General features: G+C 41.4%; 1 protein-coding gene across 1 annotated transcript; it reads left to right on the forward strand.

The window, feature by feature from the left end:
* Positions 1-217: 217 nt before the first annotated feature.
* Positions 218-27,426, forward strand: LOC116399686 (E3 ubiquitin-protein ligase NEURL1-like). The gene is made up of 6 exons (XM_031877017.1): positions 218-617; positions 5,092-5,333; positions 6,586-6,907; positions 20,731-21,447; positions 25,871-26,050; positions 26,508-27,426. Exons 1-6 carry the CDS (start codon positions 584-586, stop codon positions 26,750-26,752), a joined length of 1,740 nt encoding a protein of 579 aa, XP_031732877.1. The 5' UTR covers positions 218-583; the 3' UTR covers positions 26,753-27,426.
* The last annotated feature ends 491 nt before the right edge of the window (positions 27,427-27,917 follow it).

The following is a 27,917-nucleotide window of genomic DNA, read 5'->3' on the forward strand; positions in this document are numbered from 1 at the left end:
TGAAAGTAGGTGGGGGCAGCAAATAGGTTAGTCCTCTCAACAGGTGTGTGTTAAAAGCTGTTTTATGGAGACTGTGCATCTTCAGGGAAAGACTACAGGGACCATGGAAAGACAGGACATTCTTGATTGGTGACTGCAAACATAAAGGCAGAAAACCCGTCATCTCGTGAGTCTCTACAGAGGTCTAAAATGTATGTAAGGGGAAGATAAGTGTCCTCTGAGTCCTGTCAATAATGATAGCGTGTCATTGCTTTGTAGACGGATCTGGAGATGTCCCCTCTTTGGTAGTCACAGCGTTAATAGTCCCGGGAAGCCCCACCTCCACCACCTTGTATGTTAATTTCAGCGTGATCTCTGCACGGAGTGGAGCGAGCCGCAGAGCGCCCGATCTGCTGTCTGCTGCTTCATGTCGACGAGGCTTTGGACGGACACAACCTGCCGCTGAGCGACTGTCGGGACTTTTTTACGCGAACGCCCTCGTGTTCGTTATAATGTCGCCGCTGATGACGCACAGCTGAGTGTGAATACTGTGGATCCCGCCGGGTAGTTAAGAGAGGAAGGTGAACGCACCTTGCATCCAGCCATGGGAGGTCAGATCACCAGGAATACCTTCTACGGTAAGCACATCTGGCATCACGGGTATTGATTCTATATTACTAATGAAGCAAGTGATTATATTAGTATAGGAGACGATGTAATCGAGTTGGAAGCGTGCTTGTGCAGCCTCAAGCCTGTCTGCATGAAAACTGTAGGCGTCCTGGTTGACTAAAATAACTGAGAAGTGAAAGAAGCCAAGTTTTTCCACCTTCTGTAAGTCACGACTGGAGGAAATGACAATTTGATAACCCTGTACATTATCATGTTATATAAACATCCCGGAGATGTTTCTCAATAGTGTTCTTCTACCTGGTGAATCTGGCCTACAGTGCAATTAAAAGAGGTCAGAAAGGATAAAGTGAAGTTTGTTCATAACTTTTCCCACATGGTTAGTTATTTGTTTGAAAGTGACACACTCACAGGCTTCCTGAATGCCTCCATGTTAGTAAACTGTGTCACAGCTTTATGTCCTTGTATCTTTCTACTCACTTGGCTATCATACATGTATCAAAGTGGTGCATTGGACGTTTTTATTTATCCATTTTCACATTTCAGACATTAGATTTTCTTGCAGACACTCTCTAGCTAATGCAACACACAATTTAGGGTTTTATTTCCTGAGTTACTCATTCGTTATTTGCCAAGACAATAATAATGTCTGTTTTCATTTGCTTTCTGTAAGTGATACATTCAACATGTATACCTGAACTTATTTTTTGTAATGCAATTCAAATGTGCAAAATTAGTTTGTTTTATATTCTGACAACTCGATGGTCAGACAATTAGTCATCAACTATTTTTATCATTATTTAATCACTTAGGTTTTTAAAGCAAAGATGCAAAGTGTTCTCTAGTTCTTGCTTCTTAAATATGAGAATACTGCTTTTTCCTGAAAACGTCCTACTAGAAATCCTTGGCCCTCTGACAAGAGCTCAGTCAGGGCCCTGAATGTGTCATCCCTGTCATGTTGCAGGGCCCCTTTCAGCTCTCCCCATTTGGCAAACTGCATGATTGTATTACTGCAGTTTAGACATCACAGTGTGAAGTTGGCACAGAGGTTGAACCATTTTACAAGAAAGGGGATTCTTTTTATGTTTTGAGTGTGTGAGTGAAGTCTTTAAATGATCATAGCGTTGAGATTACAAGTAACATTGGATTCGCTAGCTCAAAAACTGTGCTTCACGTTTGGCTTGTGTCCCCCCTGGTTTATAAAATAGCTCCAAAACAAGTAGCACTGATGGTTCATTATTAATATTACTAGATAGTTAATACTTTCCTGGTTCCAGCTCGTAAACATTTTTTTTCTTTGTCCTGTATGATGACAATCTTTGGGTTTCTGACTGTTGACGTCACCTTGAGTTTTCTCGACCAAATGATCAATCCACTATTCGAGAAAATAATCTCTGATGAATATATAACGAAAATAATTGTTAGTTGCAGCCCTAAACCTTACAGTACAGTAAATTACAATATGTACATACCTGTTAGCCTGGAAGATAAAAAGACTAAAAACAAATCTCTTTAAAGTCCAAGATATCAACTAACTTTCAATTGCTTCCAACAGATTTGTCCACTGAAAATGTATTTATGGACTTTTTTCCACAGGCCCCAAACTTTGTCCACCATTATAATACTCTTCTATCATTTACAAAACACAATGCTGCCTGTGAAGGAAACAGTCAACTGGGGAGACCATCAGGGCGGACGTCTTTTCTATTTTAGAGTATAATTCACAACATGTCACCAGATGAAAAATGAACAGTATTGTAAAAGTAACAGGACTGATACACAGCAATACATATGGGATAGAAAACGTTTAAAACGTTACTAGTGTTGTATAAGAATCATTGTACTGAAACCACACAAGCTCTGACATATTTGCAATAGCTAAAAACGTATACATTCCCTTTGGCTCTGTCGGATGCTTCCTGTGAGTGCTTGTGTTGTGAGAGAGGGGCCACCGAGCCGCCGTACGAACATCACACCACATTGGGGCCTCTGCTGGGGCTCCTCTTAGTGAGACCGAGCCCGGGGATAAAACACAGAGTAAGAGCGTAAGAGGCCAGGTGACACTGGCCAGGGCCACTCTTTGTCTCTGCAATGTTTGTCCTATCCAATTAATGACAGCAAAGGCAGTCAGGTTGTGTGCGGTGGTGCATTAAGTAACATTATCCTTCCTTAAGTTGGCTCATCTGACATTCGTCATGGCACCTCTCTTTTATCGTGACAGGGCTCTGGTCACTGTTTACCCCGATGTCTCCGTCAGGTTGCGTGACTTTTTAAACACACTTTAACAGCCACTCTATCATCAGCTCTTTTGGCTCTAACCAGCTGTCATTTACATTCAATCAAATGTGCTATTTTTATTGTTTCATTTGTTTACTTATCCAACTTCATTCATAGTTAATAAAGTCCTCTGTGTGCTCTGAATGCTGTAAACCCAAGATGCCTGGGATGTAAAATAGAAAACAGACTGGAGAATTCAATTTCAAAGCAGCAGAAATGATCTCAATGTAGTGAAAAAGAAAGATGTTATTGGACTCTTTGTTAGATGGTAAAGCACAAGGCCCGTGAGGTGTAGCTCGTGTTTTCAGACTTTACAGGAAATGCACTATCCAGTCTTGGGCCTGGTCGTTAATGGAGTACAATAAGTCCTGTTTTGTTTTCCAGAAGACATCACGTCTGACATGACATCATGGATGCAATATGGTTGAAGAATTTGTTATGACTTAATTTAAGACCACTGTTGTTCACAGAGCACAATTCAACATTGTTCTGCAGCGACAAGAGCATGCAAAGAGCTTAACAAATACACTGCACTGAGCCCAGAACACTTGGCAGAGCATCTGTGATTGTAATGTGAAGGGAAAGACTCCTAGTTCCTATGTTTAACCTCCACAAATTAGAGACTTTAACATCCAATAGTGTCGTTATATCAGAGCTGGTCTCAGAAGTCACTGCCAATCCTGACAGTGTTGATTGATTTGTCTCCAGGGTACAATACAAACCTCTTGACCCGCCAAGGTCACTCAAAAGGAAAGCCTGCATAGTCGTCTTTCAGCAGTGGCTCATATAGTCTGCTTCTCTCACGAACAAACACAGCAGCTCCTCCGCAGACTTCCAAATTTAGGTGTGAAAATACAAACAGTTCTCAAGGACGAAGAAGTGTTAATGAGGCCTGAATTATTTATTTGGATTTCAATCTGGGCACATTGGCTTCACATGGCATTGTAGAGAGGACTTGTCGTACAGAAAACTGTATCAAATCGCTTGATGAGATTATATTTGACCATGTCATCCATCAAGTCTGAATAATCCTGCCTTACATTTAATGAGATCCCAATGTCTGTGAGAACCAACACCACCGTGACCTTGGTTTTGTGCTTTGAAGAGAACTGTGAAAACACAAATAGGGAGAGTTGGTCCTCGTGAAAGGGAGTGAGTGTGAAAACAGGCTCATGATGACATTGAGCAAACTCCTCTTTCTGACACCCAAGAAGATGTTTTGCTCTCTTAAGTGGGATCAGTCATCATTCTCGCATTTTCACACGGGAAAAGCTCTGCTGCACGCTATGAGTCAAGGGTTCCCATCTGAGTCAGCTCTGATTTCGCTACTTTCTGGCCAGGAAGAACATGATAAATGTCCCAAAACCTCAATTACAAATCGTGATTTTCTCCCCCCCCCCCCCCCCCGTTCTGATAAGGCAGGTAGTGTGTAGTTGACCCGCAGGCAAAAATACTGTGATTAATATACACCCTTTAAAACATGAGCCACAACTGGAAATATGCAACAGCCATGCCTCGCCATTTTAAGAGTAGCCTTGAATATACAGCCAGCTGAACATACACGCATCGAGAACTCCTGTAACATCTTGAAGTTTGCTTTCTGCAGCGATAATTCAGCTGTTGGAGATGAAGTTAGAAGCCCCCCTTACATTTTAGCTACTCATTTTTGTTTTCTTTATCCTACATTTCTGCCTCACTACTGATTGTTGTACAAATGTGTTCAAGCACGGTGATGTGTAATATTCAGCTTATTCTTATAAAGAATAAGCAGAATAACAAAGAGTATTTTTTTTCCCATCCAAGGACACTTTTGCATGTAATTTACCTTGCACATTGTTCTTTCATGTCTACAGTACAGTAGATGTATGGTTGCACTGTGCTACCTTGATAAACTGAAAACAGAGCCCAAGTAGATTATTTGAATTCATTTTGACTTAATTGGATGTCACAGAAACAGATGAGATATGTGAGAGTAAATGACATGTGACAGCAGGTCACCAGGAGTCCACCTCCCAATGTTAGAATATACAGTATATAAAATGAAGCCTGTGGTGGTCCAGACTGTGTAATCTAATAGTCTAATCTAATCTAAAATCTGGCTATTTTACTGTAAATTGTGTCCCAAGAAGAATCCATTCAGTCATGTATTTTCTTCTCCCCACCTGTGGGCCAGACTTAACAAGCAATCACTTTTCTTTCCCCACATAGATTCTCTGAACGGGCCGTTTCCCGCCACATCTCACCGATGCCACCACAAACCCAAGCGCTGCCTACCCATCCAGCCGTGTGGAAGTTTGTCCTCCTTCCCTCTCCTCTTCCATCCCAGCACTAAGGGCTCGCAGATCGTCATGGACATGTCGCAGAGGACCGTCAAGAGACAAGCCAGCTTCTGCAACGCCATCACCTTCAGCAACAGACCTATCGCTGTGTATGAACAAGTTCGACTGAAGGTAAAACTATAGCTGTGTCCGAGTTGCAAATAATAGTATATTTTCAATCTGACCATGTTTTGAGAGTACAAGCTACAGTCGAAAAATTACAATATGAGGTCAACTGAAAGATCCCAGCATGAGTAACTATATAAAAATATAATTGAAATCAATAGACTTCTAAATGGGGCATTGATAGAAACTATTGTGACAAAACGCAAATGTAGGAAGTTCTCATAATGGAAACAAATGCGACGGCTAATGAAGAATGAACTGAAAAACTCTATCTTTTTTTTTTTTTTCTTTAAATGTCAGGCCCGTTTTACCAAATTTAAATTTAATTAGGACGCTAATTGTGACTGTGATAAGTAGGTTCAAATCATTTCTCTCTCATTCACTCTTTCATTTCCTCAGCATATTTTCATTTTTCTCCTCCCTCCCTTTCTCTCTCTCTTTCTCTCTCTTCATCCCCCATCTTTGCTGTCCCCTGTTTTGTATTTGTGTCTTTTCTCTGCACTTGTGTGGGCCAAAGCAGCAGCAGCTTAGATCAAGTTTCCACTTCACCTATCGGGCCATCTAAGACTCGAAAGTGAGAGAGCAGGGCAAGCATTGCCATGTGAGGAACACTGTTATCTGGCACGGTAAATGCAAAGTAAATAGAGGCTCAAAAGAAGACAAAAAATCGTTTGCAGGTGATAAACATACCAAGAGAACTTGTGTTAGCTAAAAATCAATTTGAATCAAACTAACAGCTTGACACTATGGATGGCTATGTTGGTCTGTGTGTTGGTCTAAACTGAAATATCTCAGGATTATCTAGCAACTATTGGATGAATTGCCATGAAATATGGTACAGACATTGAAGTCCCCTTCACGATGAAATGTAGAAACTTTGGTTTAATATAGCGTAAATCAGGTAACAATTTGAATTTGTCCAAAAGGTTTTTGACTAAATAACTGCAAAAATAATGACATTCTTATCATCCTCTTTGTGTTTGGTGCTTATGAGCCCATATTAAATGCTATCACATTAAAATAAGATAATGAACCTTGAAATTGTTAGTTACACCGGTTAAACTCAAGTTATTTATACTTGCTATACATCAGAATGTTAGCGTTGGAACATGTAAGGATGCTGATTTTAGCATTTAGCTCAAAGTACTGCATGTGCCAAAATTCCGCCTCATAGAGCCTCTAGCACGGCTGTCTTTTTACCTTGTGTTTTACACAACAGAAAGTACATTTTCATGAATCAAAAATATGTATTCTCCAGATCACTAAAAAGCAGTGCTGCTGGAGCGGTGCTCTGCGTCTTGGTTTTACATCCAAAGACCCATCGAGGATCAACCCAGACACTTTGCCAAAGTACGCCTGCCCCGACCTGGTTTCACAGAGCGGCTTCTGGGCAAAAGCCCTGCCGGAGGAGCTCTCCAACGAGGGAAACGTCATCTCCTTCTGGGTGGACAAGAAGGGCCGGGTGTTTTACCGCATCGACGACTCCAGCCCAATGCTGTTCTTCAGCGGGGTACATATCTCTGAACCGCTGTGGGCTCTCATAGACATCTACGGCCTCACAAGGGGGATCCAGCTGCTAGGTGAGTCATGCATACAAAACCAGGTCCTTTCCAGGAAATATTTACTGTTAGAATTGTGAACTTAGCACAAGAGATCTTTATCCATGCTTGCATCTTACCTCTGGGTATGGCAATGTCAGTCTGTCGGTCCTGACTAATATCTCAATGACTTTTAAGGATTTCCAAGAAATTTGGTACTAACATGCATGGTCCCCAGAAGATGAATCTCATTGACTTTAGTGGTCCTCTGAATCACAATTTGCCAACACTTCTATATCTGCAAAAACTCTTGACATTCCTATCGGCATCAGCTGTACTTTGTGTTTGGTGCTAAAATGTGAAGCATAGCAACAATAGCAACAACTACATCAACTATACAGTATTAAACATCAGCATGTTAGCATGCAGATGTTTAATGCTGTATAGCATTAAACATCAGCATAGACCTCACAGAGTCTTGTTGCTATAATGCATCACCACTAGAAACCTTTCTGCATCTAATGTTTTTTCAGTGCGAGTGGTTAAAAGGTGATGTTACATACAGCTGCTCCACTTTTCCAACTTTCACCAAATAGCTCAGTGGAAAAAGATGGTGAAAGATTAGCTCGATTGTATAGTTACCACGGTCGTTAATATCAAAGACATTTCCCTGGAGGGGGAATTTCAAAATGTCTGAAGTCTGCTCAAACAAGTTCTATGTGCTGTTTAAAGGGTCATTACATCAAAGAAATTAAGAGCAAACAGGTCCTCCACAATTATTAACAGCAGTTTTTCACTCCCACTGAAGTATGTTTGGATGGTACACTGAGATGCATTTATGAAACACATCATGCATCAAAAACAGCTGTCTCTATTTTGGAAAACAATACAAAACTATGCAAAATAGATAAATGGGGATCCTTGTGGACGCCTCAGTACTTATTTATAACCATTTCCAAGAATTACGCAGCCTGTCTCCAAAGAATAGAGGCTGTCAGCACTATTAATAACAATAGAGGAGGCTCCCATATTGTGTAGATAGTGCCATTTAACCTCATTTCTCCCCGTGTGGTTGACAGCGAGAACCATGCTATCTCGTGATGGGCCGTTTGGTATCCAGCACCAGAGTGCCACTATCTGGGGTTCACTGGCCTTGTGGTGCTGATCAGCACACAGCTCTTGTTGAAGAACAAGAGTGTGTTGGTCATCCCAAGAGGACGCACAAAGAGGAGGGATGATGTCAGGGAATTACATGTCTGGGGTGATTTTTTTTTTTTTTTTTTCTAAGCAGTCAAACCAGAGGAAAGCCCCACTCTGTGGATCCATTTTACAATTAAAATGAAGATATCCCTTAATGTTTAGTCGTAGGTCATGTAATCTGTGCCTGTGAATGAGGCTGGCAGCCCTAAATCCCACTGTTTCTACTCTGGTTTTCCCACATCGATCACCTTCATCCCCACATTGATGGTTTAAACCGAAAAGCCTCGGCCCTCAGTCAAGCTCAAGGATCACTTGGCTATCAGCTTTCCTCTGTAGCCCGAGAGCTTCACTCCTGGAGAGCGTGGTATATCTCAAAGGCCCAGTATTGTCTCGGCAGTTTGGCTGAACTTCAGCAAACACTTAGTCTCTGAAATATGGGCGGACACATCAAAGTCTGGTGTTGCAAACTGGCACATTTGCATATTTTCCTTCAACAGAAGGGTGCATTTAGTTTCTTAATGATGCTTACACTTGGGTCTGATATTAATGCTGCACCGGCTGATAGATTGAGCCAAATATCACCTGTTGTGTGCTTGTTATCACACGATCTGTCCAGGTGGGAGTTACAGATCTGCTGCAGTTGTTTTCTTTTACAGGAGACAAATGGAGCGTGGAGCTGTGAATGAGCTCTGTGGAGTGTAGAGAATGGCTTGGTGAGGTGACCTTGATTTGGCTTTTGAGATAAATGTGCTAGACAGTAAAAATATGAGAGAAAATAAGTTGAGATAGACTTGTTGACTTAAGTTATATAGATTGCTGTGTCAGCCGGATAATGTGTTTCAAGAGCTTAAGGTTTCTTAAAGGGGCACTCCACCAATTGTACACATGCGGATCAGTTTACTTGTCACAAAGAGTAGCACTCAGTTCGTGAGACAGTTGTGTAATGTCTTCTATCTTCTATGGCTCTGAAGGGACATTTTTAAAGGTGTATTCCCATCGATTTAGGATTGCAGCTTGGGCTGACACCTTCTGGTCGGGTTGGTCGACCGGTTGGACCTCAGAGGTATTACTTTCATGAGGTGAAAAAGCGCTTCACAATCCATTATTTTCAGGTGCCGAGGGACGTGTGTTTGTGTGTGTGAGTGAGTGAGGGAGAGAGAGAGATATGATGTCTTTCATGAAGAGTTACTTGTTTTGTCCTATTCAACAACAAAGAAAACTGTTAACGATCCTTCTACTCATCTGTAGCTGCTTTCGGACTGCAGTGCTCCCTTGGTGAGCTTGTCTCTGTCCTTGTCTCAGTCCTCAGTTCTGACAGTTGTGCTACTATAAAGCATAAAGTTGGTGGTTGAATTTGGGTGGTTGATTAACGCTTATTTTTGCAGGTTTTGCATTTATAAGATTTATATTTTGACCTGGGCTTGAGATTTCATATTCCGCATTAAAGGCTGCGTTGCAAACTGAGATGTGGGGTTTGAAAGATATGGGCATTTACCATTAAGGAAAGATGGTATTACGTTGCATTATGGGAATTGTAGGATTCAAAGTTCTGGAGTGTGACCCAAACGAGGGACTAAAAGTCAGGATATCACGATATCTGCTGCTCCGAATTCAACCTTTCTGTTGTTAATCTGTCTTTTGTGAGACCCCCAACTTTTTGAGAATCCTTCTTTGAGGAAATAGAGGTATATATGAGTAGTGAGAACAGATCCCCACTTCCCTAAACATTGTTTCTCTCAGCTGAACCATTCTTGTGATGTGACCTCATTCCCCAGCTGACACAACCATCAGCTCAGAGCAATCAGCCTTCAGTCTCGCTTATTTTAAGACCATGTACTGAGCATAACTTTATCTGATCACGTCCTTTCTGCGAATAGCTTCCTGATCTTAAATATTCCATTGATTAGTTATGAAAGCGCTCACATGTCGGCACACATTACCACATGTGTCACACTTTTTCTGCGAGCCGCCACCTGAGTATAAACGTCTCCTGAAGCCAGTGTTACAGGCACAATGCGTCATTGCTTTTCTCCTCAAACATTTTAGTGGTTTGATTATTTTTGCTTCAACTAATTGTTTTTATGATCCTTCCTGGGGAGAGTATTTCTAAGAAATTCATTCTGAAATCGTGATGAAGATAAACTATTTCTATTTATTTTTCATTCGATAGTGATGACCTACTATGAAAGTGATCCATTTTAGCAGGGTTACAGTCAGAAGTTTGTTGTTGTTTTGATCCTGTGGATAATATGCATCAAACACCGTTTGTGTCTGTGTGATCTTTTACATCCTTACACACTCGATTAAGGAATTCATCACAGCTGCTATCCATCATTGCCTTTTCTGTTCTCTCAGTGCAACCTGCTGCCAAACAGCTTTCCTGCCATCAGGTCTCATTCTGATTTTGAAGGATCCTTTTTAGAGCGGTGTTGTTTCCTCTCTAAGCTTTTATCAAGGGAGTGCAGTTCAGTAGCTAGCCACCCATGCAAGGAGTCAAAGGTGATCCTGAGATCAGTGAGACAGCTTGAAAGCTGAGATGGTGTTGCGTAAGAGAGAAAGCTAAATGAATCTGCTGAAATCAAGCTGAGCCTCAGGGCTTGTGCAGACCAACAATGCTGCCCATGCAATTCAAGAAAGATCTGTTACATCACCACACTTGTCCTACTCACGCAGCTATCAATAAAGACTGAAGTGCCTTGCTTGGGTTTTGTACAGAACGGCCTTTGCTAAGCTGAGACACATTGGGGCTTAGAGGGGGTGACAAAAGATTTCCTCAAGTGTATAGTATGTCTCAAGCAACATAACTGCTTTCAAAGCAGTTTGTCAGCTGTATTTTTACAAATGTCTCTAATTACTATATTTTTCTGAGCAGTTCTATAAAAAAAAATCTGGCTTTAGATACAACTTTTTGAAACAAATATACCATTTCCAAACAGACTTATTTTAAACTGTAAAGTTTTCTTTTTTTGTCAACTTTTCAAGTTTGTTGTAGAAGCTCCAGAAATCAGGTCACTAAATAACTTGCAAGAGTCTTCAGTTTCATTTCCCTGAAGCGAGACGCATATGGGAATGCTATACCTTTCTGCTGTCAAAAGAACAGTGCTTCCTTTACACATGTCTTAACACAATGCGTTTGTTTATAGGATGACTCCCGAGAGACCACAGCATCCACCGTTGTGTACAGGTATGATGGATTCCTTCCAAGGTAGATAAGCGGAGCGAGCCAACGGCATCCTTTGATGGATGCAAGATGCTCTACTGGGGGTTTGTTTACTAGAGGTAGATGAGTCACTTAATCACTGACAGACTGGTAGTGATCCGTGAGACCGGCGTCGGCTAACATCATCTGCAACCTGTCTTCCCAAGTCATTAGAGAAGAATCCAAAATGGCTGCCGGACTGTCAAGAGGCTGCATGCATCTCAGGTGATTAAGAGGAAGGTGTTGACATCAATCATGTCTGTACATGGCATTGCAATGCATTAAGCCTGTAGAGCATCATGCTGGGGAAAACCTGGTGCTGTATGCCTGTTATGCTTACTAACATCCTGAGAGACATCACTAATGTTTCCACCTCGAGGGACAGAGGGAGCGGTTTTGAAAGAGGGACCTGGTGTTTTTTTTTTAAATACAGTTTGCATAGATGTAGATTTTGAGCCGTGTGAGTGGCGTGGCTCTATGGATGGGAATGAAATTTGGTCAATAGAAGTACGATGTGTGTACGATTTTTGCACAGCCATTCATGGTCTCCAGAGAATGAAACTATGATTTTGTGGTTCCCTGACTTTTCATCTGGCGCCACCAGCAGGTTTGATTTTTAACTTAAATATACTCTACTGAATACATTCATAGTTCTTAGATTATGACTTTGCTGATCGTTGGGACTTTTTCTATAGTGCCACCATGTCGTTTTGTTTCAAATGACTCGACAATTATTTGACAGATGTGTTACAAATATTGATGTCCACTCATCTGTAAATTTGAATATGTTACTACTTTGCACTGTGTTGATTGTTGTTGATTGTTAAATGTTATGCACCTCCCGTCATGTCAAATTCCTTGTATGTTCAACATACCAGGGAAATAAACGGTTCCGATTCTGATTTACCACCATTATGCCAAAAAGAATTGCACATAGCCCTTCGACTTTTTTGTGCATCTCTAGTTGAAAATCTTGTCACTGTCGCTCCTTTTCAGGCAGTCCTCCGGCTCATGGCGAAAAACACAACAGACAGAACAGATGGTAGCCTAAATAGATAACAACAATCAAAGGGATGATGCCAGTCTATCATACAATGGGGGTTAGAGTGGTGATATATGGTCACAGAAGTAAAAATCCACACACAGTGGGAGCACTTTTTTGATGAAGCGCTCCCCAGTGTCCTACCAGCGCTTTTCAGCCGCTATAAACGCTATTTGGTCACACGCCCTCTGAAGCAGTAACCAAAGAATATTTTGTATACATTTTCATCCTCATCATTGTTTGTCTGTCTGTCAAACGACTGATCAGTTAATCACCGTATTGTTTTAGCTCAAACCAGCATGCTAGCATTGTCATTGCGAGCATGCATTTAGCTAAAGCACAGCCTCTTAAAGCCAGCACGGCTGACGTCTTGTTTTAGATTTACTGGTGCACATATTTCACAGTTTTTAAACTGTTATCATTTGATACTCATGTTATTTTAACAAAAATGTAAACCGTCTGTAATTACGCAGTTAAAGATCACTGCACGTTTCACTCATACCTGGTTTTGTCAACAGATAAATGATCTTTAAATGCTGAAAAGCTCTGTGCTGCACAAACATGTTGGGTTGTCTGAACCCGATTGTGCCGTACTTTCCTTTCTTTGTGTCTATTTTTGTCCGCGTTCTCTCTGTGGGCCTAACGCTCACTCACTACAGATCTCACTTATTGTTTCACTTGTCAAAGCAGATTATGTGGAGTTTCACAGGTTTTGATTTGTGGATGAAATGGTTTTAAATATAGCGGGGTCCGATTGGTGCAACCTGACGCAAGCGGCCAGAAATACAATGACTGGGTGACAAAATAAAACAAGGGCTATAAAACATCAAATATGAGTAAAACTTTAAATGCTGTGTTAAACTGTGTCTTTAATCACGTTTATTACACTGAAGGTGAGGCCCCTGCCCGTTTTCATAAGAGATCAGAGCTAAACTCATTTGTTAATTTTGATTGATGAAGACACACGATAAGCCTGAAGGGGTTGATTACCCTGAAGTACTGCAAATGGATGTTGTAAAAATATGTTCAATTTCTGGTCAGTTGCTTACTGCAAAATACTCCAAAAACAATAAACTGGAAATTCAGCATGGTAATAACAATATGCAAAGTCATCTGTCAATTATCAGTTTCCTGCCAAAGGCAAACAGCAGACATTGAGGAAGAAAGGCAGAGAGAGATGCTAAATGTCCATATTATAAACATTTAGTAATTTCCTTGAGCTGAATTCTTTTGGCAGTATTGGACTCAAATCATGAATCATACTGCAGCCTGTCACTCTTTTTTTTTTTTTGTTTTTTTTTTTGTTTTTTTTCTCTCTGGCTCTCTCTGTGTGCTGATCACACCAATAAATCGTATGAAAACTGATCCTTCTTTCAAGGGACTGAACATTTAAACCCGATTATCGTCTCATTAAGATTTTTCAAGACTATGGACCGTGTCCCAAGTTCTCCTCTTTTGGAAGTTACTGAAGCCTGCAACTTATCTTCAGGTCAAGAGAACCAGTTCGGCCCATGTTGATACCTTTTTTGGTTAAAAATTGTGAGGCTGGAAATAATTGCGGACCAAAGCTGTGGTAACCTTGTCCATTTCTAAGTAGGTACATCGTCCCTGTTAGCTTTCCCACCATGTTTGATGCTGAAGCTGTAACTTTGCTCCTCGGCCAAGTCCTCAGTTCCTTCCCAGGGGCAGCATAACATAGTTTTACGTGATAAATCTAACAATTCCTGTATCCAGACTACTTATTACTTTCATTCATTTTGGAAAAAAAACAAGTGTACTGAAAATGCCAACATTCATGCTATAGTCACATCATTTTGGAGTGTCTTCTTCTACAGTGCATTATTTTAATTGCCAAATGTGATGTTTTTTAAATTTGTAATTGCTTGCAGTAGTTCCATCTTGATTGGCATCTGCAGCTGCGCACTTGGCACTATATCCCGATGATAGAGATACATAATTATAGTGCATGAGTCACCTTTTTTGTGTACCAACTGCCAAAACAATGTACAACAAGGATTAGAGTGTAGTATTTATACAAGAGGTTGAATCTGGATGCAGATATAGATAACCTAAATTCCAGGGCAAAGGCACTTTAGCGTAGCCCCTTGTTTATTACATATATTTATAGACTAGCATGCTTTAATACAAAGCTGTGACATGTTTGAATATATTAAAGATGTGAAGATAAGCACATTGTGGAGGCAGGACTTCAGGTTGGGAGCTGAACAAGGCTTGTGCAGTACGGCCAAGAACATTGAAGAGAAGAAGATCTTAAATACAAAAGTTGAAGCTGATGATAGCAGTTCACCTTTCCCAAGATAATAAGCCAGCAAGAGAAAAAGGTTGGATGAAAGCAACCATGGCAACGCTGCCTCCGAGGCTGGTGCGAGTTAAGAGCAAAGAAAAGAAAGTGCCAAGAAATCACTTGGAAAAAAATAAATAATAAATAAGATATTCACGGACTCGGTGAAACATTGAAGGGGGAATTGTCTTTGCCATTGCATTTAGTCCAGCATGTGGGCTAAAACAAATACTAAAGCCAGCTTACAATGCTTACTTACAGTTTCTGGAATTTACGCTAAAAACATCCGTAGAGCTGAGAGGAACTGCAGATTCTACAGATAATGATCTGTGTACGACACGAGCGAAATCTTTCCCTTTACACAGTGATTTGTCCATTGCTCATGTTAAAAAATTAAAAAAAACCTTTTGGTTTTAATGTTATTACTCAATCAAAAACTAACCAGGCTCCTTAACCTCCTTACAAATTGTATAATAGATTTTTTTGGATTCTCCTTCTAGAAGTTAAGTCATTCTGTCAGACAGTTGGTTACAATGAAATCAGAGGCCCCGGTATGAACGAAAGTGTTCTTTGGCCTAACATCTGCCAGCATATACACATGCGGGATTTGGGTCTGTGTATTTCTGTGAACTCTGTTTCAAGTGATCTCAGTGCTTGGAATTGATTTGATTTGTTGAACCAAAATAAATGCTGCTGGACAGACCATTGTGCCTCAGCTGGGATTTAATCAACCCAGATGGAATCGAACAGATTTGCGGAGAAATCAAAATAGAAATCGTAATGGAGCCTGTCAGGTTTAGATCCTGGGAGCCGAGTTGTACAGAGGGAAGCCTTCTGAGAGGAAACTAATCACTTTCAGCTCAACAGAGTTTGGTCCCAGTGAAGACGTTAATGTGTACTTTGTATTCTGTGTATTTTTTGTAGTATGCAGTATGCAGTTTTCATAGAGGGTGTTTCAACCAAAACAATGAGATGAATCTATAATTGGAGAAATGTGTCTGAGATCTGATTGAAACACCAAAAACACCTCAACACTCGACATTAGGTTTTAAACGAAAAAAAAAAAGGACTCAAAGCAGGGCTGTGTGAAAGTGCATGTTGTTTTATGCATGCACTCCAGATACACTTTTGCTAAGCTTAGTGGGAAACACTGTGCCCTTGTGACATCCCTGAAGTGCTGAGCGTCGTTTTCACTGCAGCCATTTGTCACCTTTCTTTCCACAATCACGGTCCAAATCTCAGAACCATCTGGCACTAAACCAAAGACTCGACTTCATCTCTCAAAAACGCCACGTATGTGGCTCCTATTGCACATGGCATCTGAGCTACGCAAACTGTTGTGCTTCACCCTGTGTATCGATATCGTAGCGCTCTCCCCTCCTGCTTCACACTCATACACTTCTGCCATTATCTTGAGTGGGATACCACACCTTAAAAGCTCATCAATGCAGATTTCCCCTTGGAGCCTGTTTTTTTTTTTTTTTTTTTTGTTTGTTTTTTTCTCTGATAAGCGAAAGCCTTTCCCTCTCCTTTTTGGGACAGACGTTCCCCCCCCCTCTTCCCACAGCCTCCTCTCTCATGACAGATGACTTCACTCATTCTAGACAGAGCCCTGGATAGGCCTCCTAGGCATGCATACTTAGGGCAAATCCCCAAATGCACACAAGCACACAATTGGTGCAGCTGACCTTGTATAGAGGTTGCAACTTCACTAAAGCCCCCAAAAGCTTCCTAATCCTGTTCCACCGGGCCAAGGAATCAACTGAACCCTCCCTCATCTATTCAGTACCATGCCATTGTCTAACCGGGAGCCGTTCAAGACTAAAACGAGGGTAACATAAAAATGTAATTGAATTATTTTGATCAAAAAACACTTCACTGTAATACATGCAGGCCTCTCTCTTAAATGCATTTCCAGATGAGGTGGAGCAAGACAATTTGTGTGAGCAATGTGGCATCTTTTTAACTGCATTAAGTTAGTTGTAATTGTGACATGTTTTCCCAGTGAAACGGGTTGCCGGTTTTTCAGTTATATCCAGGACGTCCTCCTTTGTCAACATCATGTTCACTTTCCAGTAACTGGTTTTTCCGGATCGGTTCTGACGGTTGCAACTTGCTTGAATAGGTAATCCTGAAACATGTAGAGAGATTTGTTGCAGGTGTATGTTTTGGCGAGAGTGTGTACTTACTACCACAGAGCCAAGAAATTCCTCCCCATTATGTTCTGGCAAGTTTCTGATTCTTTTTTCTCACAGCTGCAATGCGTAATAAAAAGGCAAAAACAAGAGGTCAACCAATGACCCTGCAGAACAGTGTCAGTCGGGTATGTGTTCCTCTATTTAATTAGAGCTTTCCTCCTGAGATTGAGTAGCTGGAGCTGTTCAAAGACCACTTCATTTTACTCCGACAATTTCAGCCATGCACTTAATCATGTCTATCGTTTTTGTGCCTGGAAAAAGTGATTGAGACGTTGCCTTGCTATTCAAAAGTTTCAAGGACTTTAAAATTTCAAAGTTTAATATAATCACCATTATGTTCATTGCATGCTATTGTAAAACCATTGAAGCATCGCCAAATCTTAAAAGTTGAGCTAAGCTGCAGTTATTGTGCTGTGAGTGCCCGTGCCTAATTTTCGAACATAACTCGGAGGACCAAGGACAAGACTGCACCAGTCGGTGTGTGTGAGCGACATTTTAATGAGTGAGCAGTTTGACAGGAAAACTTGGCTCAAGAGTGAAAACAAAATGTGTCAACAGCCCAGCTACAAAAGGATGAAAAGATTGCCGTTTGAATATCTCAAGTCTGGTTTCCAACCTGTTTTTTTTTTTTTTTTTTTTTTTTTTTGTCAGACGTATTGCCCAAGCACCAAATGAACCCAAGTTCCCTTTCACGAGTCATGGTCCAAATTAGAGGCTAATCTTTTTTTTTTTTTCCCACGGGTCACTGGATTCCCGTGGGATTCACGCGTGTGCCAGTCAATTTCACTACAGTGGATACCGCTTATATGGATCAAAAAGCTTGGGACAGAATCATTCCTATACAAATGCTGTTAGTAATCAGTGTTCATTTTGGCTCCTAACTACGGTGATTACATTTTTTATTTTATTTTTTCTTCTATGATACCTCGTGGTAACCCGTCTGCTTTCCAGCTGGCTAGCTGAGGCTATGTGCTGCGTGCACATTGAAATCATGACAGGAAAAACGAAGTCATTTTCGCTTAAAGCTTGTGACTGCCTAAAACGAGACAATGAGACGCAGCAGCAAAATGTAGTATTCCTCAGGCAACATTGTGTCGTCTGCTCAAACACAGAGTAACAGTCAAAACGAATGCACATGTGGTTGAAGCCACGTTTGAAACCGCTGGACTGTATTTTGAAACAGTCAGTAGAATTAAGTAAATAAAAAAAATGACTTTATATTTCTGCAATAAATATACAAATGTCAATTTGATGATAATCTCCATGAGAAATAAAGACAAAATAGGAGGTTTCCACTGTTTTCATCACGTGACTGGGACGGGACAGGGAAAAAAAGTCAACAGGAAAGGGTGGTGGTGAGATATATATATACATATATATAGCTCGCTCTCTCATATCAGTCGCCAGTCTCAAATATAGCAGATTCTGTTCGGCACACATGCACTCTCCAATAGATACATAGTTTTAGACATGTAGAATGTATATGTACTGTCTGTATAATAAGCCTAAATTCACAGTGTAGAATAACTAACTCTTCTTTGATATGTAAATACTATTAAAATGTGTTTATAATTTATTAAATTAAATCTTCCATTAAAGAAAAGTGTATGCTGTCAATTAGAATTCTTAGAAAGGAAACCGACCAAAGAAAATTGCAATCAGTCAATCCCTAGTTTTTTTTTAATGTAAATATGTAGTTCTGATATGATTTAATAACTTATGATGATAAAAGTAAATATCGTGACTTTTTTTTCATACAATTTTACCGCACATTAGGAAAGTTAAGGCTTTAACAATTAGCCATTGCCTCTAGCTATTTCAGCCATATTCAGATAACTGTTTCATCTTCTGTGCTCACTTGCTAATAGTTTAATAACTCTTATAGCTGACTCTGTATATGAGTATTTATATATTTTAATCATAATGTAATTTCCATTTTCTCTAATTAGTTGGGCTCACAATATTTCCACATACCCCCGGGCGTACAGGTTCCCAGAATGCATTTGCTTTTTGAACAGGACTGTGTATCTCTGCTCTGTGTGTTTGTTTTGACAGCAGTTCTTCACCTCTTGTCATGCAACCATGAATGTTAGTTTACTCATGTCACGATATGACACGGAAGATAAACACAGCGTATTGTGCGTTTCATCTGTGCAATCTCGCTGTGTGACTCGAAGCTTTTTCACATTTGTCAGCTGTTTTATGTGTTAAATTCTTTCCCAGACTCCTTTTAGACCAAACCAAGGAAGAGATCATACATATTTATGTGGCTTATCTTTCATCGTTTTGTCTTCTTTTATCTTTTGTAAATCTTGTTTTTCCACAATAAGTCGAAACCGCCTTGTACAGTAACATTGCTATTCTCCTCATGGTTTGTTGTGACTGCTGCGCCACTCAAACTGTGAACCGCAGGAAGCCGCAATAGCAAGAATAGAAATTATCTCTTGTAAGCCCAAAGTCGGCTAACTTTGCCTTGAAGACGATAAGGCTGCTAATAATAAGAGCCTCAGGCTTGGTTGTGGACACTCTTGACTGAGGAAGTAATTAAGTTCAAGCAGTTTATCAGTGGCTGGCCGGAGATGTGCTGTCTATGTGTGATAAAGGGGAGCTGGTGAGGTATGCCCCCTTCTCTCAAGTGTCCACCCTATTTCTCATCCTCTCCTCCTCTGTCGCACTCTCCCACTGCATCCACTTACCAAAGGGTAAGCTCAAAGCAGATCGAGGCTTAGAGCCACACATCTCAGCCATCGTGTCAATCATCCCTCGGCCTGTCCCTCCCCACTCACCTCAAATGTCCAATCAGGCTAATTTTAACCCGTGTTGGAGGGCCGTGTTAAATGTGACAGCATGTCCTTAAGCTTGCCGCCATACAGATCCTTTTGTGCCGACTGTGTGCACGGAAAGACTTTCTGTTTTGCAACGATGTTCCCATGTGGCTGCTATTTTACAGTAAGCAGAATTAGCATAGGAAGGGCCATTTGTGAGAGAGACATGATTAGAACGCCTTTCCCTTTTGACGATCGGAGAAAACTAAAAAAGCTGCTTTTCGCCTTCAGACACATAACTTAAAATGTTAACTGTGTATGGAGGTAGAATACAGTCACTGCTGCTGACACAGTTTGTTATGTAAACAGCTAGGACTTGTGGCAGTTCAATTCAGCTATTTGACACCCACAGAATACTATACATACCCTTTTAATCCTTGACAAAGACTGAAGGTAAACTGGCTTCATTAAAGAGTTTTTAAAATCCTCCATGTGAATTAAATTGCCAACAATAATGTCTGCATTTTCACAACCTTTCATCTTTCAACTGTGGTAAAATGTGGAAATGGGAATAAGAAATAGGATAAGTTAGAAAATGTGGTTTATTATTACAGGACTCCGAGCTAAAGACAGAGTGGGAGGCTCAAACACAGCTAAGCTTTTTTTGTCTTTCAGTGGCTTCATGTGCATCTCTTATCCTGCAACGTTACATAAAGCTGTTACGTCTCTTTTACTGGGATCTAGCCACTGGCCGGCAGCTACATTATGCCCCCACTTAAAGTCACGATATATTTCTAAGTATGGAAACGTTGACGTATTTGTTGACATTGTTGAGCCTTAGTACGGAGAGTGCATTAGCATGAGTACATTATAAAGCAGAGGAGCTGGAAGGCACCATTTCTTGAACAAAGACAGGTATGATGAACGAACAGCAAACAGACAGTCAATATAGCAAGTTGTACATGGGAACATGCTAAATACTTAGTGGGTACTTGGATTCAATTTGGTTCTCTGGACACTTGGAAAGACAGTAAATGGAGATTTTTGTGACTGTATTAGCCACAGACATTGTTTCAGATTGAATCTTTCTTTTCAAACCACTACAAACAAACGAGTATAAAACATTCTTGTGTGTGTTTTTATTTCCCCCCCCCCCCAGACAGCGAGATGGTGACCCTGGACTGCCTGCGTCCTCGTTCTTTTGCTGCGGCCCACCGGGCCTCCATTCAGCGGAACGGGGATGACCCTCGCCTTTCCATTAGCCTGTGTGACCTGAGCCTGCAGCAACAGGAGATGCATCTGGAGGAAGAGGATGAGGAAGAGGAACGGCTACAGCGCTTAAGCTCCGCCTCCTGCCATGTGCCCCAAAACTCTCAAAACTCGCAGCAGTGCTCACTGCTGCCCAGCCATTTGGACACTGATCTGCACTTCCACTCGGTGCACGGCGTCCACGTCACCACGCTGGATAAGCACACGGTGGCGCGGCTGGATCACCGTGGTGAAGAGAGGACCCTGGTGTTCACCAGTCGGCCGATGCACTGCTCAGAGACCGTGTTTGTGAAGGTGAAGGCGGGTGTCACACGGCCCGGGTCTCTCTCTTACGGTGTGACATCATGTGACCCGGCCACCCTGAGGCCCAGTGACCTCCCGTCCAACCCAGAGTCCCTGGTTGACCGCAAGGAATTCTGGGCCGTGTGTCGGGTGGCGGTGCCGCTCCACAGCGGAGATATCTTGGGCTTTGTGATGAACGCAGAAGGGGAGGTCATGATGAGCCATAACGGCATCAGTGCAGGGATGCAGCTGTGTGTCGATAACTCCAGACCCCTCTGGATGTTCTACGGTCTGCACGGCACCTTCACACAACTCAGGATTTTAGGTACGAGCTCACTACACTTAGGTTGTGTGTTAACTGCATAGAAACAGCTTTATGATCTTAAATCTGTTTGGGAATGCAACGCAACGGTTATTATTCCCTCCAAAAACAACTAGTCCTCAAACATTAGTAAGTATATATGATGACTAGTTGTTTTTCATTTTGTTTTCATTAATTTCAGTGCCTTCTTATTACTATTCAGAGTTATGTGTGAAGTTCTTGGACTATGGAAGAAAACCCACAACTCAAAAAGAGACAAACTAAGATTTTAGCCTTATTGGTACAAGAAAAAGTACATACACAGATCAATATTTCATATTTGCATTAGTTTTAGCAATAGTTTGACTTTTAAATCAAATCACGGTTCAAGGAATTTGAGCATGTTCCATAGATCTTAACACAATTTCTATTCAGAAGTTATTGCAGTCTGAGATCCTTCAATGACCTTTGGAGGCTGAATTCCCACTCGGCCTAGTCATGAAATAGTTTCCCCCTCCTTAGCCGTGTTCTCTGCTCCCTTGAGTTTTTATCAACTCATATCTCTTGGGAATTTACATTCTACGCCCTCACAGTTTGTATCCTTTGTTGAAGTTGAGTTTCTGTCAGCGCCGTTTGATTCCAGCAGATTTCACACAATGATATACCGGAAGTTAATCATCCCTGGATGTGGGACAGGATGAGAACATATAATGTCTAATGGTTTCAGGAGCTGTTGAAAATGGTGGTTTAATGTCAAGCAGTGGTTGTACGTTTTGGTATTATTTCCTCTCCAAAATAATTTCTGGGTTCTTTTGATTTTGAAAGTGAAACCATACATGTTATGAACCACACACAGGCTAAAGCCATGCTTTTGGTGACGTGAGAAACAGTTTTTTTGTTTGCCTCCATGTGAAGATCTTTAGATGATTTTATTGTCTATTTCTGCACAACACATTCTTTGTATGTTGTAGCAATGTTCCCCTATAGTTTTGAGAATTTCAAAAGTCTCCGATATGGCAAGTTTATTTTCTAGGACATTGAACACATCTTCAGCAAAAAGTTAAAGAAGCTTCACCACGTTTTGTGCAAATCCAATGCAAGTTTGAAATATTCAGTACGTCTCACCCGGTTTTTAAGAGTTCTGCACTTAAAAGGATTTTAAATTCTCCATTTTTCATAAGATGGAGCTCCAGCATTTCTTCGACTTAGTATAATGACTGAAATACTGCAGAGTGCTTTTGATTTGTGTGCAGTCGCCACAGATGAAGAAAATTCATCTTAGTTCTTTGAAAACAAGATTCCTCCACCCAGTGTTGTCGTCTAGCTAAGTTCGCCCTCTTTCTTTCTTTTTTACAGTTAATGTATTACTACAGGCAAACCTTTCTTAGAAACTGATGTTAAAAATACTTTGGTTTGTTTAGAATTAGTTTAAATTCTGTCTGGTGATTCATTTGTGGATTTCAGTTTTTCCTCTCTTTCATGTAGTCAGTCAGACCATGGCTGAGGAGGTTATTTCTGTCATGCGTGGGCTACCAGCAGCCAGCGTTATGCCTCAGGATGGGGTCCTTGATAGCGCCTTATGATGCCCTCCATATGCATTATTAAAATGTAATTGCAAAGAGGTTTGAGATGCTGGGTTTTCCACCCACAGTTCGTTCCCTTAACACTCGTCCGCCAATCATCTCCTTTTTTTTTTTTTTTTCCTGTGCATTTTCTTACACATCCCGGACCCCCCGGTGGCACACGCCACCCGTTCTTCAAGTCATTAACCACTCCAGCTGTGGGGAGTGCATTTGTGATGTCTCTGCTCACCCACTCGCTGGAGCCCCATGCCACGAGTTGCCATGGAAACAATTGCCGGTGAGGCAAGTGACAGTTTGTCATGGCTGGGTGTCGTCGAGCCTGTGAAGTGGAACAGATGGGAGTCTGTTGCTCTCACATAATCATTTTGTCCGTGTTATCTTTATAATTTCATGCGAGATATTTGGAATCAATAATGACCTTTTGGTAGTTGTGTAATCTTAAAGCTGCTATAATCAATATTTTTTTTATATGAACAATTGATCAAATTTGAAAGGGGGTCACACTGAGTGACAAACCTACGGGGAATTATCACCCGACTCTGAAGCTCCCTTCAGCTCTACGGAGGGTTTGGACATCTTTTAACTGATTGCTGGTTTTCCAGTCCTCAAAGTCATTCACATGCACCGCTCTGATCGTTTTCGGGTCCATCAGAAAGCTGATTTCAGTGACAAAGCTCCAAACCTGTACGACACAAAGACACGGTTAGCGGCTAGCTGGTGCCCAGAGGGAAGCCTTTAAGCTAGCTGCTTAAAAGACATATTTCCCAGAGCAAACATTCTGGATTTACATTCACTAGGTGGACACAAACTCAACCCTATGAATACTAGTGTTGCTCCATAACCAGTGTTGTCTGATCACATCCCAGACCAATCACAACTTAAAACCATAAAAAACGATTACATGCGCAACTGAAAACCCATCACAAGCTTCATATATCTGCATCTAATAACCAAATATAAAATGTATATAATAATTAGGCTATTGCTACCCAAAAAGAGTGCAGTCAGAAACCCAAATGCTCTTGTCAATGTAAATGATGGCGACATCATGGTAAGTAGGTCCTCCGTTATCTCAGATTTAATACAACTCATGTCATTCTAGAATTAAATGAGTAGATAATGAGTCTTATGCCTAATGTTGCAGCCTAAATTTCATCTACTAGCCACCCAACTTACTCAAAAATAGCTAAATTGTCCGGAAACCAGCCCAATCTGGCAACACTGTCCGCAATTGCTGAATGTGTAAATGAGCAACTGTTTGCTAACAAGTTTGCCACGTCGGCTCAAAAAGTTATGTTCGTGTTGTGTTTACAAGCTTGTTTCTGCTGCCCCCAAGTGGCCAAAGAATTATTTATTGCAGGTTTAAAACCTGAACAACAGATTGCTTATTTGATAAGCAAGTGTTGAAAGCCACCACATGCTCAACCACATAAGTCTCCTGTACTGCCTGCATAACTAAAGACAGTCACATACTCATTCTGGTCAAACAGCCAGCACTAAATTCATAATACAATACAAGACAAGACGAAAGGTATGCTTGATGAAAGGGTATATGAATAGACATGCAGGTTTTCCATTCTGCCTTATTAGAGTCGACCAAGACATTTGCTAACAGCCGGGCTGCCACATGGATCACGATAAGTAGGTAATGGAATGGTGTGTAAATGCTACAGTACGACTACTCGTCTCTGTATCCACTTTAAAATATAATAATATAAATAAATAGAGGACTCTCAAAAAAGCCCGTCTCAGCAAAGTGGTACAAACACATTGATCTCAGCACTAAACTAAAAAGCACACAAATTATGGAAAGGTTTTTGTATAGATTACCAGAGGTCCTGTATTCGTGCATATTTTGCCACGTCTGTTGATTCTTTAAGCAGCAAGTCGTTTGTTGCATGACAAAAAAGCTACTATGGTTTGTTTACGTAGGCTGAAACTGAGACTGCAGTGTTTGGAGTGGTCCAAAGAAAATGCACGACTTCAGAGCAGTGGATCGGAGCGCGTAGCTAGAGTTATGCAACAAACTGTATGCATTGTTTTGCTAACAACAGACCACAGAAATGTGTCTCTTATTTTAAACCAACAGTATTTTTTTATTTCAGCAATTTCTCACCATCTGTGGTCCTTTTTTTAGTCGTTTCTCCACTCAACACTGTCATTGTAGGAAAGTTTGGACAAGCAAATTGTGGTGTGTGTGTGTAAGGATGTAAACTACCAATATTAGATCATTTGACACATGGAAGGACGGTGGTGCCAAGTGAGCGGCCAGCCCGACAGGGTGGCAATATTTCTGCCATGGTCAGTTGAAGGGCAATGTATAAACAACAATGGCGTGTTCCTGCCAGGCAGGCTGGATCAGAATTTGTCCGCCAATATGAGAACTGATGCCAGAGCCGGTGGGTATGGGGGAGCGGATCACATGGGACAGACAACAGATCGTCTGTGAAAGCATTTTGTACCCTACCCAGAGGGATCATGGGCTCATGAAGAAAAGAGGGGGGGGGGGGGGGGGGGTCCCCGACGAGACTACACCAACTCATGGGCTCTTGACTCACACACACACACACCCACACGCAGACGCTGTGGCCTCACAAGTCATCTGCTTGGTAATTGAGATTTAATGTATGTGTGAGAGTGAGAGAGAGAAAGAGACAGACAGTAACAGAGATGCAACAAGATATTCACTCACCTCCATTTGCTAATTATCAGCTCTGAATAACTCCTCAGAGTGTGAAAGATGAAATATTTGATTCCCAGTTCTGAAAGCATTGCATTTGGCTCTTTTTAACAGTTACTTTCATAGATTATCTGTATGTTGCGAAATCTTTGTTGTGACCCAGATATCTATTCTTTACCTTCAGGCTCATCTCCACACCCGGACCCACGAGGCGTTTCGGTCCCCAGCTCCCCATCTTTTACACCCAACACCCCCACAATGCTTGGCAGCGGCAACTCTGAACCCAACCTCAACACTCCCTTGAACATCAACCTCAATTCAAGCCTCAACTCCAGCTACTACACAGTCTTTTCCTCCTCCACAGGTTTGTCCAAGTGTTTCACTTTACTCCTCTCTCCATCTTCCCTCTAGCATTACTCCCCCCCCCCCGGGAATTTCTGTCCAGATGTTTGTTTTCTTTGTTTCTGAAATTGATTAAAATGCAGACATGCAGGAGGACAATAAAACAGCCGTGACAATAAAACTATTTAAATAAAAAGCTGTGAACCCAGACTTCGCTCTTGTTAAAAGCTGCAGACAGCACGACAGGAAAACTTCTGGCAGATAATGGCAGCACAAGAAGCTTAATTAGCAGAGAAAAACAGTAGGGATGGTATTAACAGTTTAAATAAAAAGCTACACTGGATATATGTGTCACACATGCGAGCGTAGCAATACAACTACAGTTGTCTGCCTGAACTGCTTGGGAGCCTTCCTCCAATTTTTGGCATTTCTTAGTAAAAGTTCTCCCTTTCACACATCTCCAATGTCTTCCCTCTAAGGTACAACACCAAGCTCTCCATTCTCCAGCCACCCAGAGTCCCCTACCTTCCCATCCTACTCGGGCTCGTGGAGCGACGAATGCAGCATTTGCTACGAGAATGTGGTGGACACAGTCCTCTACGCCTGTGGACACATGTGTCTCTGCTACACCTGCGGCCTCAAACTCAAGAAGATGGCCAACGCATGCTGCCCCATCTGCAGGAGGACAATCAAAGATATCATCAAGACCTACCGGAGCACGTAGGCTTGTGTGAAGACAATGTGTCGCATCGTCGGGTTCAGCTCAAGGTTTTCAAAGCCATGTAAGACTTTGTAAAGTCGGATGCAGCACAAGTGAAATCCCCGCTTGTTTGTGTGTGCAATCTTGCTCAGGTTACTCTACAACAGGACTTAAAAACTCCATTAAAACATTAGAGATGTGTTATGGCTAATGCACATTCTTGGGAATCTCACAGTTCCTGCCTATGGCGTCTCACAGTAAGGACCAAGCAATGAGGTTCATCATAACGTGTGATCAACTGAAACAAAATATGTGCAGGTACTGCAGATAGGACCATGACCTACTATTGTCTAGTGACTCAGTGATTTGTGCATCTGTTGAAGAGAAAGAGGCATCTGTCCTACTTCCTGCAGAGTAACCCTACATTCTGCTGGGGATAGTGTCGCTGCTATCTCGTTTTAGAAGACGTAAAATTGTCCAGAACTGCGCAAGAAATAAGGAGAATAAATGTGTTCTCACCAGCTGCTCCTCCACAGCTTGTCAGAGTGCATTGGGTCAAAAACTGTTATTTTAGGGTAAGAATCAATTCTGTGAGTTAGGTTAAATTGGACATTTCCTGAATGCTTCCACAGGCCAGTGAGTTTTTATGGTGAAAACTTTGCAGTACGTCTAAAATAAGCCATTTAAAAAAAAAAAAAAATCTTCCTCCTGCAATGAAACACAATGCAATGCCTACACCTAAAAGAGTAAAGAATAAATAAATACATTTATTTTGTTGAATATCTTAGTACCTGCTGAAAATTCAGGCAAGGTTAGATTGTGCAAAGGGTAAAAAAAAGTGTGAGTGTTGTCACCATAGAAGGTCACGCTCGAGGTGAAAGAGGCTGTAAATCAGTGAAGAAAGAGCGAGGGAGGATGTTGTATGTTTGGGACGAAGACAGTGGAGGAAGGGGTACCTTTTGGTGTGTGTCTGCACATCGTTTCAGTGCAGAGAAAGTGTTTGCCCACTCAGGCACACCCCATACATCAGAGGTTTGTATGAAAGCCATGTGAAATGTGGGACTTGCATGAGTTGCATGTCCCGCTTCTTGGCGGCCTCAGTGAGCCGGCTGGATGCTGCAATTGCACAAAAGTCATTCAAATAAACATTGGTGGGCAGTGAAGTATTTTTAAAATGCTGAACGAGCAC

The sequence above is a fragment of the Anarrhichthys ocellatus genome, unplaced genomic scaffold (genome assembly GCF_004355925.1).
Source record: "Anarrhichthys ocellatus isolate YVR2014 unplaced genomic scaffold, GSC_Weel_1.0 scaffold3, whole genome shotgun sequence".
In the NCBI taxonomy this organism is placed as follows: Eukaryota; Metazoa; Chordata; class Actinopteri; order Perciformes; family Anarhichadidae; genus Anarrhichthys; species Anarrhichthys ocellatus.